The sequence below is a fragment of the Rhinolophus sinicus genome, linkage group LG09 (assembly GCF_036562045.2).
Source record: "Rhinolophus sinicus isolate RSC01 linkage group LG09, ASM3656204v1, whole genome shotgun sequence".
Classification (NCBI taxonomy): domain Eukaryota; kingdom Metazoa; phylum Chordata; class Mammalia; order Chiroptera; family Rhinolophidae; genus Rhinolophus; species Rhinolophus sinicus.
Window position 1 is genome coordinate 85611619 of NC_133758.1, and position 14850 is coordinate 85626468.

Below are 14850 nucleotides of genomic sequence, written 5' to 3' on the forward strand. Positions count from 1 at the left end.
TTTTCCTAACTACAATATTGGCTCTCCATCTCATTCTCCCTTCCTCTGTCTATCTCAGGTATATTCCCTCTGGGTTCAGCTCAGTCTAAGAATCCCCAAGGAGCTACCTCATAGTTTTGTCCTAGCACCTAGAGCTGAAATATAGCAAGAAGGGATGCACAAAAAGTGGGAGGGACAGCAAAGGCAAAAGAACGTGTTGATAAAAACAATTATAAAGCAAAAGCAGAGGATTCAGCATAGAAATAAGAGACAGGCAGTCAAAGAAGTTGGACAACTGAGTCTGAAGTGTCACACATGTCAATGGAAGAGATGTCAAGAAAGACAGTGCGATCAGCATCTTCACATACTGCAAAAAGGTCAAAGCGGGTGCGAGCTTAGAAAAAAGATCGCTAGACGCGGAAAACGAGAAGGTATTGGTGACTCTTAGAAAGTGGAGTTCCAATAAAGTTGTAAGAGAAGAAGCCAAACTGCAAAAGGTCAAGACGTAGATGCAGCAAATACAGTTGAGTAACGAGTGTTCAAGAACATGAGCTGGAAGAGAGAAGCAAAGATATAAAATGAGATGATAGACTGCGGAGTAGCAAGGTGAGGAGGAGGACCGGTTATTTTAGCGTGGGGAAACAGATTTTGCTCATAAGCTGGAGAGAAGTCACAAAGAGACTAAGGATAAAGAAAATGAGCATAACTGATAAGACACAATCCAAGAAAAACTAGAATGGGTAGGAGCAAGCATATACAGGTAAGGAAATATTTCATGAATCAGAAAGTAAGAACAAGTGAACGTTTACTGGGATACAGGAAACTTAATGTTGAAAGGGCTCCTCATTTTAGTATATCAGAGAAGAGAAGTATATTTCCTTTTCGAACTGAATTTTGAGTAAAATTCTGAACTCATATAAAATTATGAGAAATACCAAATTACCATCCAAAGTGAAAAAAGAATACAATTCAAAACTCAGGTTATTAAAAACAAGCAAACAAACAAAACCTCAGTGATCATTTCAGTGATACATGGGAGTAGCAACCAAAGGCCCTAGCACCCCAAACAAATAAACAAGTGGGTGGGTATTCAGTTTTTAAAATGTGTCAATTTAAGTGTGCTAATTTTATGTCTACTGAAAGACCAATTTTATGGCTGATTCGCCTAATAAATGGTTGATTCCTTTAATAACCGAAATATGTCTTTTTTCATCTGCATGGAAAATACAGTAGTCAATTCCTAAATAATTTAAGATAAAATAGGAGCAGAAATGTTCACAGTCTCTTGTGGTGAAATATCCTAACCCCCAGCGTTCTCCTCATCACTGGGTTCCAAAGGCAACATGCTGGTTACATAAGAATTACCTGGGCAGCTCTCTACAAATACATAGTTGCACATTACACCCCCTCCCAAAAAAAACCCATAATACAAAAATTCAAAAACACATATTCATGCCTCCACCAAGGAAAGTCTCGGTAGGTGGGTTACACAGTTTCATCAAGTGATTCACACATGCAAATCTGAACTCTAGAAGGCCAAGAGAAGACCTACAGAACCCAAGGGTATATAGGATATTCAACAGAGTCACATCATATGCACCAAATGTAGGGCTAACCTTAGAACTGAAAACCTCACCCACTCCTACCTCCAACTGACCCACAGATACAGCCAATTTGCAAGAACATGTAAGTCCCTGCTGGACAATGGGAAGTTCCAACCTAGAAGGCAGAAGCAGGTGGCCAATTTTTTCTCTACAACTTTCCAAAGAACACTGACAAGAAACATTTAGATTTCAATCTATCACATCACTGGTCCTCAGCAAGGTGCTTTCATGTATAAGGTCTAGTTCAATCCTTACAAAACCAAACAAATCTATTAACATGTCTGAAGATTATAAGGGCCAGATCTTAAAGGAGAATGGAGTAAATTCTGCAGGCTATCAGCCACTCTATAGATTATCCACTTTTCCATTGATTGGCGAGTTACCATAAAGACAGAATGGGTTGTGTCCAGACTGCACCTCTTTTGTTCTTTCCTTTATTCTAGACCAGTGGTTCTCAGACTGTAGTGTGCGTAAGAATTATTGTTCAGAGTTATATACACAAAACTACACATATTGTACTTTATGGATGATTTAAAGGACTTACTAGGAAAACTTAACTCTATGGGATTTTTGTTTTGTTTTGTTTTATACTCTGGCTTTTAGAACCTGACTAAACCAGCATAAGATTTAATGCCACCGCATGCCCTTGCCAGGTGAACCAACATATCATTGCTCATGCTTTCCAGGTCTTAGATAAGGGCAGTCTAGTTGGCTTTTACAGGATTCAAAATACAGGTCTACTTGGTGCCTCAATGGTTATAAAGTAGATGCAGGGTAAAATAGTTTAAACACACTCCATAGATATCGCTCTATTCTAAGGCCAGCATTGCTTTGAGCACATTCATTTTTTAAAAGTTCATAATGGTCCATCTAAATAAAGTCCTACTTTGACCACCGAAGACCACTGTCCAATAAATCTAAATAAAAAGACAACTTTTTATGGCTCTACTCACCAGACAATGCCTCTAAAGGCAAGACACAATGCCACAGATGGTGTGTCTGCTCCAACATTGAAGTCTCACACCTTGAGGGAAAAATCTCAATCACATGCAAATAACTCTTTTTAATGGCGTGCCCAAGATCATAGATCTAACTGCTTATATAAAAATGATTGTAACCTGGACATTGACAAATGCAGAATACTCACTGAAAAAGGCTAGTACTTTCAAGTTTGATTTCATTAGAAAAGGGCCAAGCCTTTTTTTTTTCCTGTGAGAACAAATTTCCTTAGTTAGCATGGGAAATTATGACTTAACATTTAAAATATTCTATACATAACTTTTCAAGATTAATTCTAATGTGTTTAAAAAAAAAGAGTCAACCTGTATAGACTAGATCTTGGACTCTTTCCAAAGACAACGGACCATCCTCAGGAATCTTGAAAGAAACTCCACTGTGCTCACTGGGTTCATGATAATCTGTGCTACCATTGGAACCGGACGTGAGTTTTGCTCTAATTCATAAACATAAAAGCAAAGAATAACATGCATACTGCGTTTACATAGCCCCAACTAAGAAGATGTTCACACAGTTAGCTAGCATATCAAGGTATACAATTTATTCAATTCCTCAATGCTCCTTTTCCTAAATCCTCAAAGCCAGAAATAATCCAAATATGGACGGCATGCCCTTGAATTCCCTAGAAACCATACAATACTTCAAGTTTGTCAATATGATTCATTCTGAGTCTTGTAGCTGCATGACTACATTTCTCCTGGCCTGAGGCAAGCACTCTCTGAAGAGACATTACTTGTTCCCAAACGTGAATAATTTGCTGACTGGGGAAGGAAGAGTTTGCTCGCTACTTAATAAAAGCAACTGAAGAGCTGTGAATAGTGACTGATTGCTGATGAGCTAATCAGAATATTAAGGAATAGAAATAATAAGTAACTTATTCCAACATCACTGTCCAAGTACACAGCAAGGTATGCAAAATGAAAATTTGATTAGCACACTCATCTTAGAACCAAATTGTCAAGCCTTTCTCTGTTCAGTTTTCATCTTTTCGTTTTTTACTAGAAGTGGACACAGACTTTGTTTTCGTAAATTGGATCTATAGCTCATGCCCCCCACATCTCTTCTCTTCTCCCACCATTCCTTATGGCACTATGTCGCTCCCCTGCCCACTACATTTTCTCTTCCCTTCCTTTATGCAACTATCTGTAATATTCTTAAATTATCTCATATTAAAATATTGTTTTTACATTTTTCTCTCACCAAAAATGGCAGTTGACATTATCATTAGCTACCGTGTTTGGAGTGCTAAGTGTGAGGCAAGGCATTAAGGGTTCTATATAGATTAACTAATTTAATCCCTATGTTATCAGCTGTGTGAAGTGGGTATTATTAGTTCTGTTTTACAATGAAGATAAGAAGTCTTAGGAAATTAGGTAGCTTACCTCAGGTGATATGTTTGATAAGTGTCAGAGTTTGGATTTTGAACCTATCTCTTGGCTGACTCCAAAGTCCATGTCACCTACTTGTTGATACAAACCCCAAATGATTAAATGGAAAAGTAATTTGTAAACTATATGTTTTAATGTAGTTTGAGCTATTATTATTACTAGTAGGTCATTTTCTTTCTAGAAAAATAAGTTTCCCCTGACTTACTGATGCAATTCCCATGGAAATTAATCCCATGCACTATGTACACACACACACACAAATTCATTGAAAGAAAGCCAAAAAGTTCGTTGGAACCTATGGAGAAAACAGGCTTTGCTGAGGAGGATTGTTCACCCCATCTTTGGAAGGGAGTCAGGAAAAGATATTCCTAAGAGGTGTGTAACAGCAAGACTTTAAACCAAGAGTGCCAGAAGAAGCAGCCTCCAAACTTTGGTAAAACAGAAGAGCATGGCAGGACATAACACATTAAGTAATTATTTAATACAATTAACAATTATTAGAATTTTATAATTTTAGCACAAGCCAGATAAGACATTAGACTTTAGAGGAAAATAAAATTGGAGGACAGAAAGGTAGTGTTTAATACCGGTCTCTAGAAACAGAGTGTCTAGGTTCAAATCTCAATTTGTGTCCATTGGGCAAGTTATTCAATGTTTCTGAATATCTCAGTTTCCTCATCTGGCAGGGACAGAACAGTGCCCACTCCATCGAGACATTGTATTAAATGAGATGATGCATTTGAAACACTTAGAAAAGTGCTTATCATACAATGAAGTTCTCAAAAAAATGTGAGCTATTGTTACATTTCATCTTCAGCTAATAAGAAGAAGATTTTAGCTTTCTTTAAATGTGATTTAAAAACATAGATGCTCAAATGAAAAAAACTCACTGTTACTATAGTTGGCATTATAGAATATAGTACTCTCTTGTTTTCCTCCCAGACATGAGGCACTTGAAAAATGGTAATATCTCTATGGCAGCGTGGAGTAAACGCTGGAGGAAGCTCAGAGTAAAGGCAACAGGGTCTCCAACCATCCCACACTGTACATGGATGGCCTCTCTGAGGGCTAAGAAGATGGCATTTTTAGCAAGTCTTCATTCAGCACTGTCCAAGACACACTGCTTGAGAGCTGCAGTTTAACCCTTTGGAGGAAAGCCAGATGTAATAAGAAGCAAGTTAGACTCATATTTGTACCTTCTGACTCTCATAAACTCAGGCATTTATTCTGTGGAAACAATGCAACAAAAGCAAAAGTGCATGGGCTTAAGATTCAACTTTGCATTACACATATCAAACTTGGGGGACAATTAATGTCAATACAAGAAGAAGTTTTGATTTGATAGAATAGTTAGTGGAGAAGGGAGGGTTATCCACTTCTCTGGGTAGTTTTACTCCTTTGCTCAAACAGCCCAACCAAGGCATATACAGAACTACTGGGTTTTATCTCAGAAATATTAGATAAATAAGAAGCACCAGTGGGACCCTTAACTAAAGGGACACATAATACATGATGTCATTATATACACCATTACAATTATGTCCTCATCGGCAAAATGTTGGACTGTTTTGAAATTAATAAAATTAGTAAAAGGCAGAATACAAACTAGTATGTAGACTACGTGAAATCTAGTGTAATAGTGAAACCTAGTGTGCTGGTGCAATTTAGTGGAAAAGGATTAAAAGGCAAAATGTAGGTGGGTTAGGGAAGTAAAAACTGTAGGAAAAAATTCTGCCCCAAATAAAAACACAATGTTTACAAGATTTTCCAATTAAGAAAAGTTTGAAAAAGAAATACTCTCATATTTGCAGTTTACTTGAAACTGTCATTAATTTTCTTTTTTAAAGAAGCTATACATTCTCATTCTAATTCATTCAAATAATATAACCAGGAGGGTGTAAAATATAAAAGTTCCCTCTCAGGTATCTATTGCCATCCCACCAATGCCACTGCCTAGAGTATTCCCTCTTAATAGTCTTTGCATCTTTCCATGATCTATGCACGTGCAAACATGTTTGTGTACATATAAAAATAAACACACACACCATACTCTTTTTTACATAAAGTGATCAATTTTTTCATTCAACATCTCTCTCGAACATGGTTGCATGATACCACATTTTAAGGTTGCATAGCTTTATGTTGTGTGGCTCAACCATAATTTTTTTTTTACCATCACCTTTAATTCCGTCTGTCCAAACTACGACTCCTGATCTTTTCCTTAGTCTAGTCCTCCTCTGGCATTCCTTGTCCCATGAATGGCACCACCATTCATCCTCATGATTGTGAAAGAAATCTAGAAATCATCCTTGAGATCGCCTCCTACCAATCTCCACTCCAAACTCAATCCACAACCCACTCCTGTTGCTGTTTACCCCTCAAAATGTCCCTCCTATCTTCATCTCCCCAGGAGACCATCATGTCTATCCTGGATTCCGATTACTATAGCCTTGGAGCAGGTCTGCTGCAACCTATTCTGACCCGTCCAAACCTTTCTTCACAAAGCAGCCGAAGTGCTCTTTTTGAAATGTGAATCTGATCATGTCCTGCTTAAACCCCTCACAAGACTTCCCATAGGTTTTAGGGAAAAGATTATATTCTTTAACGTGGTCTAACAGGTCCTGCAAAATGTGCTCCCTTGCAGCCTATCAAGCCTCCTTTCATATTGTGCTCCCCCTTCTCTCAGCTCCAACCTCACTGGACTTGTTCCAGCACCTTCTATTTGCCATGTCAACCTGCCCAGGGGCCTCTACAGAGCTCTTCCTTTTGCCTCAAATATATCTTTCCTATTCACCTCACTAACATTTACTCATTCTTCAGCTCTGAGTACTTCCTCAAAGAAGCCCTCCTAATCCCTCTGCATGGCCAAATCCTCTACTTAGAAATTCTAGTAGTGTTTGCAGGATTTATCATAGTTCTAAAGGCACATTTATATATGTGATTATTTGATTAATCTTTGTCAACCCCAATAGTGTAAAAGTTCCGTAATGCCTGGGACCGTGTATTCCCTGGCAACTCACACGGAGTCTCAAAACCAGTTGACATAAAAAAAAAAAGAAAGAATTATTAGTTAGTAAAGATGACTCCTATTTTTTTTCTAGTTTTTCATAATTACTATCAATTCTACCATAAACATCCTTATACCTTTATCTTTGAGCACTTTCAGGAGTGTATCTGTATGCTAAACTCCCAGAAGTAAAACGTCTAGACAAAAAATAACATACATTTCAAATTTTGATAAGCACATGTAGCAACCTGTTCTGTTCCCACTTCTGCAGTCCCGTTCTTTGATTAGAATCAACTCTGTAACTACAGAAAATGAAAGATGTTAAAGGTGCTACACTGATGAACTATTTCATAGGGGAGAAAAGCCAATGTCATTTTACTGCACAGCGAGAAACACTAATTTCCTAAGGAGAAAAAACAACAACCTTGGGCTGTATTTTTCTTTCCTTCTGCATTCCAAGGTAAAAGATCAACTTTACTTCCATGACTATTGCTGAAGAAATCGGGCACTAAAATAGCTCACTTTAACTACACTAGGAAAATTAACTGTGATCTCTTCTTTCAAACTCGAGGTGAACCCCAAATCTCCATAATAATCAAAGTGGTGACCAGATGAATGAGTGAAAAGCTAAAGAATGGGAAGGAATTTACACCAGAGCTGCCTAACTCCTAAACATTTTTGAAACAAGCGGCTTCATTTGTCAGGGGAAAAAAAAAGTCTGCCTTCCATGTCACAACAGATGCTATGGCAATTCGTTGGAAAGGAATGCCGAAGATCTAGTCTAAACGTCTGATCACCAAGGCAATTAAGTAGAAAGTCAGATGTGCAAAAGATGAGTGGTTCTTAATAAACATTTAAACTGCTACTGCATCAATATTGCACAAAAATTCTTAGAGGAAGACACAAAAGATAAAAATTCTACCAAAGTGACATAGGAAGAAAATAGCACATTAGCTCTACTAACATATTATTGTTTTCAAGATTATAACATTAGGAATCACACCAGCAACTCATGTTTTGAGGTTTCTTATTTATTTCCTGAAATAAGTTCTTGAAGTGTAAGAATCATTGGGGATTATATACTTCCCAAGCAAGCACTGCATTCAAGGAATTGCAAGTAGCGAGCCGCCTGCCGCTCAGGTGAGCCAGCAGTGAGCCAGAAGCTCATCTTGAGCGTTTCTCTCAGAAATAGGAACTCAGCCCAGGACCGCCTGTGGCATCTTCAACAACTGGGAAGCGAGCCATCAGAAGTTGCCTTTTGCATTATCACAGTACCACAAAAGTGCATAACACTTGTTTAAAAGATAGAGAAACGTGTTCAACATTAAAAATACTTCGCACAGAGTTACAGTGACCGTATTTCTGACCTACCAATTTGAGAAGATGAAAGTTCTGGGTGTGGAGGGAAGAGGCAGGGGTGAAAGAAGCAGGAAAAAGTTGATTAAAAGAGATGACTGAAGAAAGTTCTTTCTTCACATCTCTCATTGGAGGCCCCCTTAGTTTTCCAGGTTCCAGGGCATGAAAATTATGTGGAGTTAGAAGTGTTATAGGTTATCACTCCTCATAAGTGGGGTCCTGTGTGCATACCCTACAAATTAACTTTGAGCCATCACATTTTCAAAGTTAGATACGGTAATCAAAATAAACAACCAACAGGCAAATGGCCAGGAAAGAAAAATCTGCCCCAAGACAGGTTTGAGATACTAAGAATGTATTCTTGAGGCAGTCAGAAACCAGGTTAACCTCAAATGGAGAAAAGTTAAAAGAGCACAGTGTTAGAAACTACTTTTGATTGAAAGGTTTCATTTTCTACTGAAAAGCAAAAAAAAAAAAAAAAAAAACCACCAAAAAACAAAAACAAACAAACAAAAAAAACCGTACATAGTAAGTATTGCAAAGACATATAAGAGGGGTAAACTGCAGAATGGAGAACTGCCCCACATTTCCCCCTGGGTAAAAGGCTCCACCAGCTGAGGGCTGAGCTGCCCTAGACCAGGGGCCAGCAGAGACCTGCTCCCCTTAACCCTGAGTGGCCCCAGCATCCACAGCCACTCTGCCGGAGAAGCCTGCTCTCAGCGAGCCAGAAACACTAGGAAAGGAATGATTCTAGGAAGGAAGTAAAGACCAGGACACCTTGCAGGAAAAAAAAAAATTAATTCTCTTCTCAAATTTTCATGTTTGAAATGGAATGAGAGGAGAAGAAGGAATGTGTTAAATGGCCCTGTTGCAGCTATTTTCAAATTTTAAGAGATCAACTTGCAACACACAGGACTATTCTTTTCAGACAGTTTATCGAAAAAATAAAATGTTTCTATCACAAGCATCTTTGCTGTCCTACACTAAAATGTTACCATGGCCTTCAAATTAAATATTCATTGCAAGAAAGGTGAATATTTCTGATATTTTAAAAGAATAGACCAGGTAAAGGTGTTAAGTTGATTGATTCCCTTGCTGAGCTGCACTATTAGAGTTGAAATCCATCTCTGCCTTTCACCCACTGATGCTAGTTCTGCTCTCTGAAGCAAACACGAAGAGAGTTTATGTCTACTTTCATAGTCTTCAAGCTAAACATTTCCAGATCCTCTGAGGATACCTCCTATGACAGGACTGCCAGACCCCTCACCATCCCCACGGACTGTTCTGAAAGTTGTCTAATTTGTCAACATCTCTCTTTAAATGTGACAGCCAGAAATGGACACAATACTACAGATGTGGTTAATTAGAGCAGGGTACTATTAATTTCTGTGACATATGGACACTATACTGTTACTAGAATCTAAATTTGATTTTTTTTTTTTGCAGCCACATCATGCCACTAGTTCACATTAACCTTTTGCCTCAAAAATTGCCACCATATAAAGTAACCTTCCTTACACATCAATGAATTATGATGCATTTACTACAATAAAATATCTTTTTGCATAGCATTTCAGCCTATTTTAAACCATGTTAACCCTACATTCTGTTATCAATTTGTAACAGTTACCCTTTTCAAGTCATCCATGGGTTTCACAGCAAACATCCTGTATCTTCATCAAAGTCACTCATAAAGATTTTAAGAAGAGCAGAACCAAGGCAAAGCCTTGTGATCCATCACCAGGGTCTACTCCGGGACTCAAACTCAGTAACCCACACACCTGGCAGGTGCAGGTTCAGCTGGCCTCCTGCTCAAAAAGCAATCCTACTAGTCTATACACCATGTCACACACAAACCATCCTAAAGCCTTGGCAAATGCTTCGCTGGCAAAAAGATTCACTGATATTTCAAAACAAAGTGTAAACAATATACACATATTAAAAGTATAGCCATGTAAAACTATATATGCACACAGAACAAAGACTAGAAGGGAAGAAGAAGCACCGATGGAAAGATTTGTTCTACTGTCAGACTGCAGAGATAGCTTTTTATTCGGTACTGTCTTTGCTATAGTTAACATTGTTTTAAAAACGGAAGACACAGGGAATTTTGCTTAAGAGAATTTTGCTTGGAGGCAGTTCATGTGAAAACAGCTTTAAAAGCATTGAGACTCTCTCTGATCCTACCAACCTGAAAACCTCAATTACAAAAATAGTCATTTGAAAAGACTTGTTGATCCTTAGAAACACAAGTTTCTTTTTCGCAATTTTGCATTGCTGCTTTTGGCTTAATATTTCTGGAAATCAGGGAGATAGCAGACTAGAGAACTGAATCCTTAAGTTTAGATAAAAGCTTGATGTTTTGCACGTGTGCACGTCTGTCTGTCTGTCTGTCATGTCTGTCTCTGCTAGAGAGGTTGGAGAGGATAGAAAGAAAAACAAAATCATCATGTTAACATCTTTGTGAAGCTCCAGACTGAAACAGAGCTCCAGTGAAGAACCTAATGGACACATAAATCTGTATCATCTATTCACCTTTAGTTCTTTTTTACATTAAGAGTAGAATTGCCACAGAATTTACACTTTGGTGTTTGGAACTGAGGTAAGGGTATGTTTTGAGAAAAGGGGTCAGATAAAACAAGGGTGATCAGTTAGCAAAAAAAGAAAAAAAACAAAGCAAAGTGGCTAGTTATTTTAGAGAAACTATGATCTATAAATACTGCACTTATTAGAATCCCAAACAATTTGAATATGTGATTGAGAATTTTTTAACGTATCAAGGTTTCTGTACTGCTTCAGCACTTTGGTTAGAGCATGGTTTCCATCAGTGGAAAACCAGTGATAGAAACTGGATGCATGTTATCTTTACCTCTTTGAGGTTGTCTTTCCCAGTTTTTTTTTTCATCAGAGACAAGTGAAAATTTCACTTTGCTTAGAAATGCAATTTGTCCACTATACTAGAAGTTAAGCTAAATATATGAGGTAAATCAACAGCTTTTAGATTTACGGTAAACTCTTATAATAAATGGATAAAGTGATCAAACACTAAATCCAGTTAATATTTGACCACTGAAAATTTTACTTTGCTGAGAAATAAATTTTCCCCACCATACTGAAAGTTAAGCCAAATGTATGTGGTAAATCAGCAGGTTCATACATACATCCATAGCAAATTGTCATTTAAAATAGATAAAATGTCCAACTAGAAAGTCCAGTTACTATTTAACAAATAAAAATTCCACTTTGTTTTGAAATACGATTTTCCCAACATTGTAGAAATTAAGCTAAATACATGAAGTAAATCAACAGCTTCATAGATAAATGGCAAATTGTCAAAAAAATAGGTAAAAACGTCCAAATAGAAAGTCTAGTTATTATTTGACAAGTGAAAATCCCACTTTGTTTTGAAATACAATTTTCCCACTACATTAGAAGTTAAATACAGGTGGTAAATCCACAGCTTCATAGATCCAGAGCAAATTCTCATTATTATGGATTCTCATTTATTTCTCATTAAAATGTCCAAATACAATGCCCAGTTATTATTTTATAAAATAGATAATGCACATTAGCAATTCTTTCTGTTTTACATGTAATCTTGTGCAAAATGGATAATAAATAGTCAACATTGGGAACAAATATCTGAGAAAATCCAAAATTCACTTATGATACTAAATGTCAAAAAAGTGTTTAAAATTCTTTATTAATTTTTGGGGAGGTGGTTTTTAATGTTTTGTTGCTTTCCTTTAGATAACACAAAAATGTTATCTAAAGTATTGCCTATTAACCTTGTATTTTGTTTTTAATATTGCTTTGTTTTAGATAAGAAAGTTTTATCAAAACTACTTATCTACTGATTTTTTTCATAGAAAATTATATTTCTAAGGCAAAGCAAAAATTATTTCATATGTACAGCAAAGAAAACACAAGGAAATACACCAAAATTATAAGTATGTATATGTTAGAATAGTGAGATCAGAAAAAATTCTCAGTTCTCTGGTTTTAAGTATCTATGTACATTTAAAATTTTAATTAGAAAAAGTACTATTATTTTTTGTTTAAAAAGTCTCTGAAAATGTAGTGTTATTTGACAGTTAAGTCTCCTTGGAAAGAAAATAATGGAGAAAAATTAATTTGATCCCATTTTTAATTTTTAGAAATTATACATATGGAACTCTATGAAAAATATTTATTAGTTAGGTACATATATATGCATAGAGAAAGTATGAAAAAGTAAACTCCATAATGTTTACTGGGGTTATCTTAGAATGAAGAGGTTACAGGTGATCTTGATTTTCTTCTTGATTTTTTCCCCATTTTTTGGAGGGTTTTTTTCCCCCTGAATTTTGTACAACAGAAATTACTTTTATTATGATAAAAATAATACTAAAGCTTTATTTTATCGAAAAAGTTCTGGTTAACATTTTGAAATAAAAAATCAAATTGGTTCAAACTTGTTCAAACTTTACAAGTCTTGGGATAAATTTTTAAACTTGAATTTTCCCTACCATCTATACTGGTTTTTCATCTCACTTTTTAGAAAAGAATATCTATCAGCCAACAACTAGGTGAAGTAACTTTCTAGATTAAAAAGAAAAAAAAAGCTAAGTACCAAAGTCACCACAACAGTACTCTGGCAAACATAAGAAATCCTGGAATTATTCTGTTTTGCAGAAAAGGGTGCAGACTAAAGATTAAAAGGCACTTCTAAAAATTATAATTGTGTTCCCCCAACCTCCTGGTAAAATATCTTTCATTCATTCATATATCTAATAGTCAACATTTTATTTCTCATAAAAAGTAAAATCTCAGTAAATGTGCTAGTTTTGTTTATTCCTAGAAAGTTTCGCTTTAAGTGCGATCCCTGCCACCCTATCATTTATAATGGATCAAATTCTTATTTATCTTCTACACATAAAATAATCTGTATCAATGCTACTAAAATATGTTCAGTTTTAGCCTTCAAATACGAAATGTGTCTCATCCATGCTTCAGGAACCTCAATCAGTTGTAGATAATTTGGTTTTCCATTTTAACTTAAACTTCTTGTATTCAGATTACCAACTGATTGTCTGTTTTCTCAGCGCCTAACACTTTGAGGCACTTAAATGGAAATCCACGTTAAGGCTTTTTTTTTTTTTTTTTTTTTTTTTTTAATGCATCCTTCCTTATCAGTGTTCTAAATGAGTCTTGTAACTCACTGCAATTTTCTCTAATGTTAAATATACGTTTACACGTAGAAATACACACAAATATTTGAGGCCGAATCTCGGCAACACGCTTGAAAAGATTAAATGTGCGATTGCCGTGACTAAACGTATTCATTCACTCTGCAAGATGTACAAAAATACAATGTTGCAGGGAGAGCTAGGTATCTGCGAAAATCTCTCTTAATCATCACCGAAAGGCCGTGGCTGCGAGCCTTCGAAGCCCGCCAAGCTCTTTGGAGGCATCCACAGCTGTTTTTAATTGTTTTTTGCTTTCTCTAAATTGAGCACTTGGTGGGGCAAATGGTGCTGTTTGTAGTGTCTCTGGCCTTCAGCCCGGGTTAACCCTACCTGCGCTCCTGTTTAGCTCCAGCATTTCATGATTCTGCACCCCTGATCCTGAAAACCTGAGAAAAACGAGATTTCCGCCGCCGAAAAATGCGCTTAATAAGAGAGGGGAATTAGATGTTTCAAATGCATTTTTGTGTTCTCTCCCGATCGAATTCAAGAAAAAGAAGAAAAAAAAATGAGAGTTTGTGTAGAGGGGGCGCAGCTTGATACCCATTTCCTATGGCTTGCCTCCCGGCCGAGGCCGCAGAACCCATTCGCAAGGTAATGGACACCCCCCTCCCCCCAGAAAAAATAGGCAACGACCCCCAGCTCTTAGCTGCTGGGATAGGGAGAGGCCCACCACCAGGTCTAAGATGGGGTTGAGGGTTGGGAATGGATATTGGAGATGGAATTTCTGCGCTCTCTGGCCAGGGAGGGGCCGCGGGGGCGCGGAGAAAAAGAAAAGGCCAAGGGTCAAGCCTGGGAATCTACACACAGGGCCCGGAAGTGGGGTGTAGGGCGTCCTGGATGAGGGGTGCGGTAGGGACCAGGGCACCAAGAAGGGATGACACCCAGAAAATGCACCCGGGTACCTAAAATCTGGGCGGGGGATGGGGAGGCGTCGGCCTGTTGGCCCTGGGACCTCCCGTCGCGCGCGGGCCACTAACCTGTCAGCAAGAAGGTGCCAGTGGTCGCGGGGCTCATCCTGCGTGGCCCCCGACCCTGTCTTGTCCAAGCACAAGGGTCGCCCAGCTCGCACCACCGGGGCAATTGCATTCTTGGCCTGGCTAGGCCGGCCGTCCTCGATTCTCCCCTCCCCTCCCTTTCTTCTTTCTTCCCAGCTTGGCCAGTTGAGCATCAGCATCATGCACCCCCTCCTTAATCCCGTACTCCCTCTAGCGGCGGGCCAGTGTAGCGTGGCCATCGCCCCCACCCCATCCCCCATCCCTCCCGCCCCCGCT

At 37.9% G+C, this 14850-nt stretch overlaps 1 protein-coding gene across 11 annotated transcripts in view; it reads right to left on the minus strand.

Moving 5' to 3' along the window:
* The window catches only part of SGCE (sarcoglycan epsilon), a 63924-nt gene extending 49175 nt beyond the window's left edge, over positions 1–14749 (minus strand). For 7 of the 11 annotated variants that reach the window (XM_019729721.2, XM_019729730.2, XM_019729728.2 and 4 more), the window contains exon 1: positions 14557–14742. In XM_019729721.2, coding sequence (XP_019585280.1) covers positions 14557–14665 — 109 coding nt within the window. In that variant the 5' untranslated portion in view covers positions 14666–14742. Of the gene's footprint in view, positions 1–14556 lie in introns of all 11 variants that reach the window. The other 4 variants (XM_019729727.2, XM_019729725.2, XM_019729726.2 and 1 more) reach the window with 3 other exon arrangements.
* Positions 14750–14850: the final 101 nt, after the last annotated feature.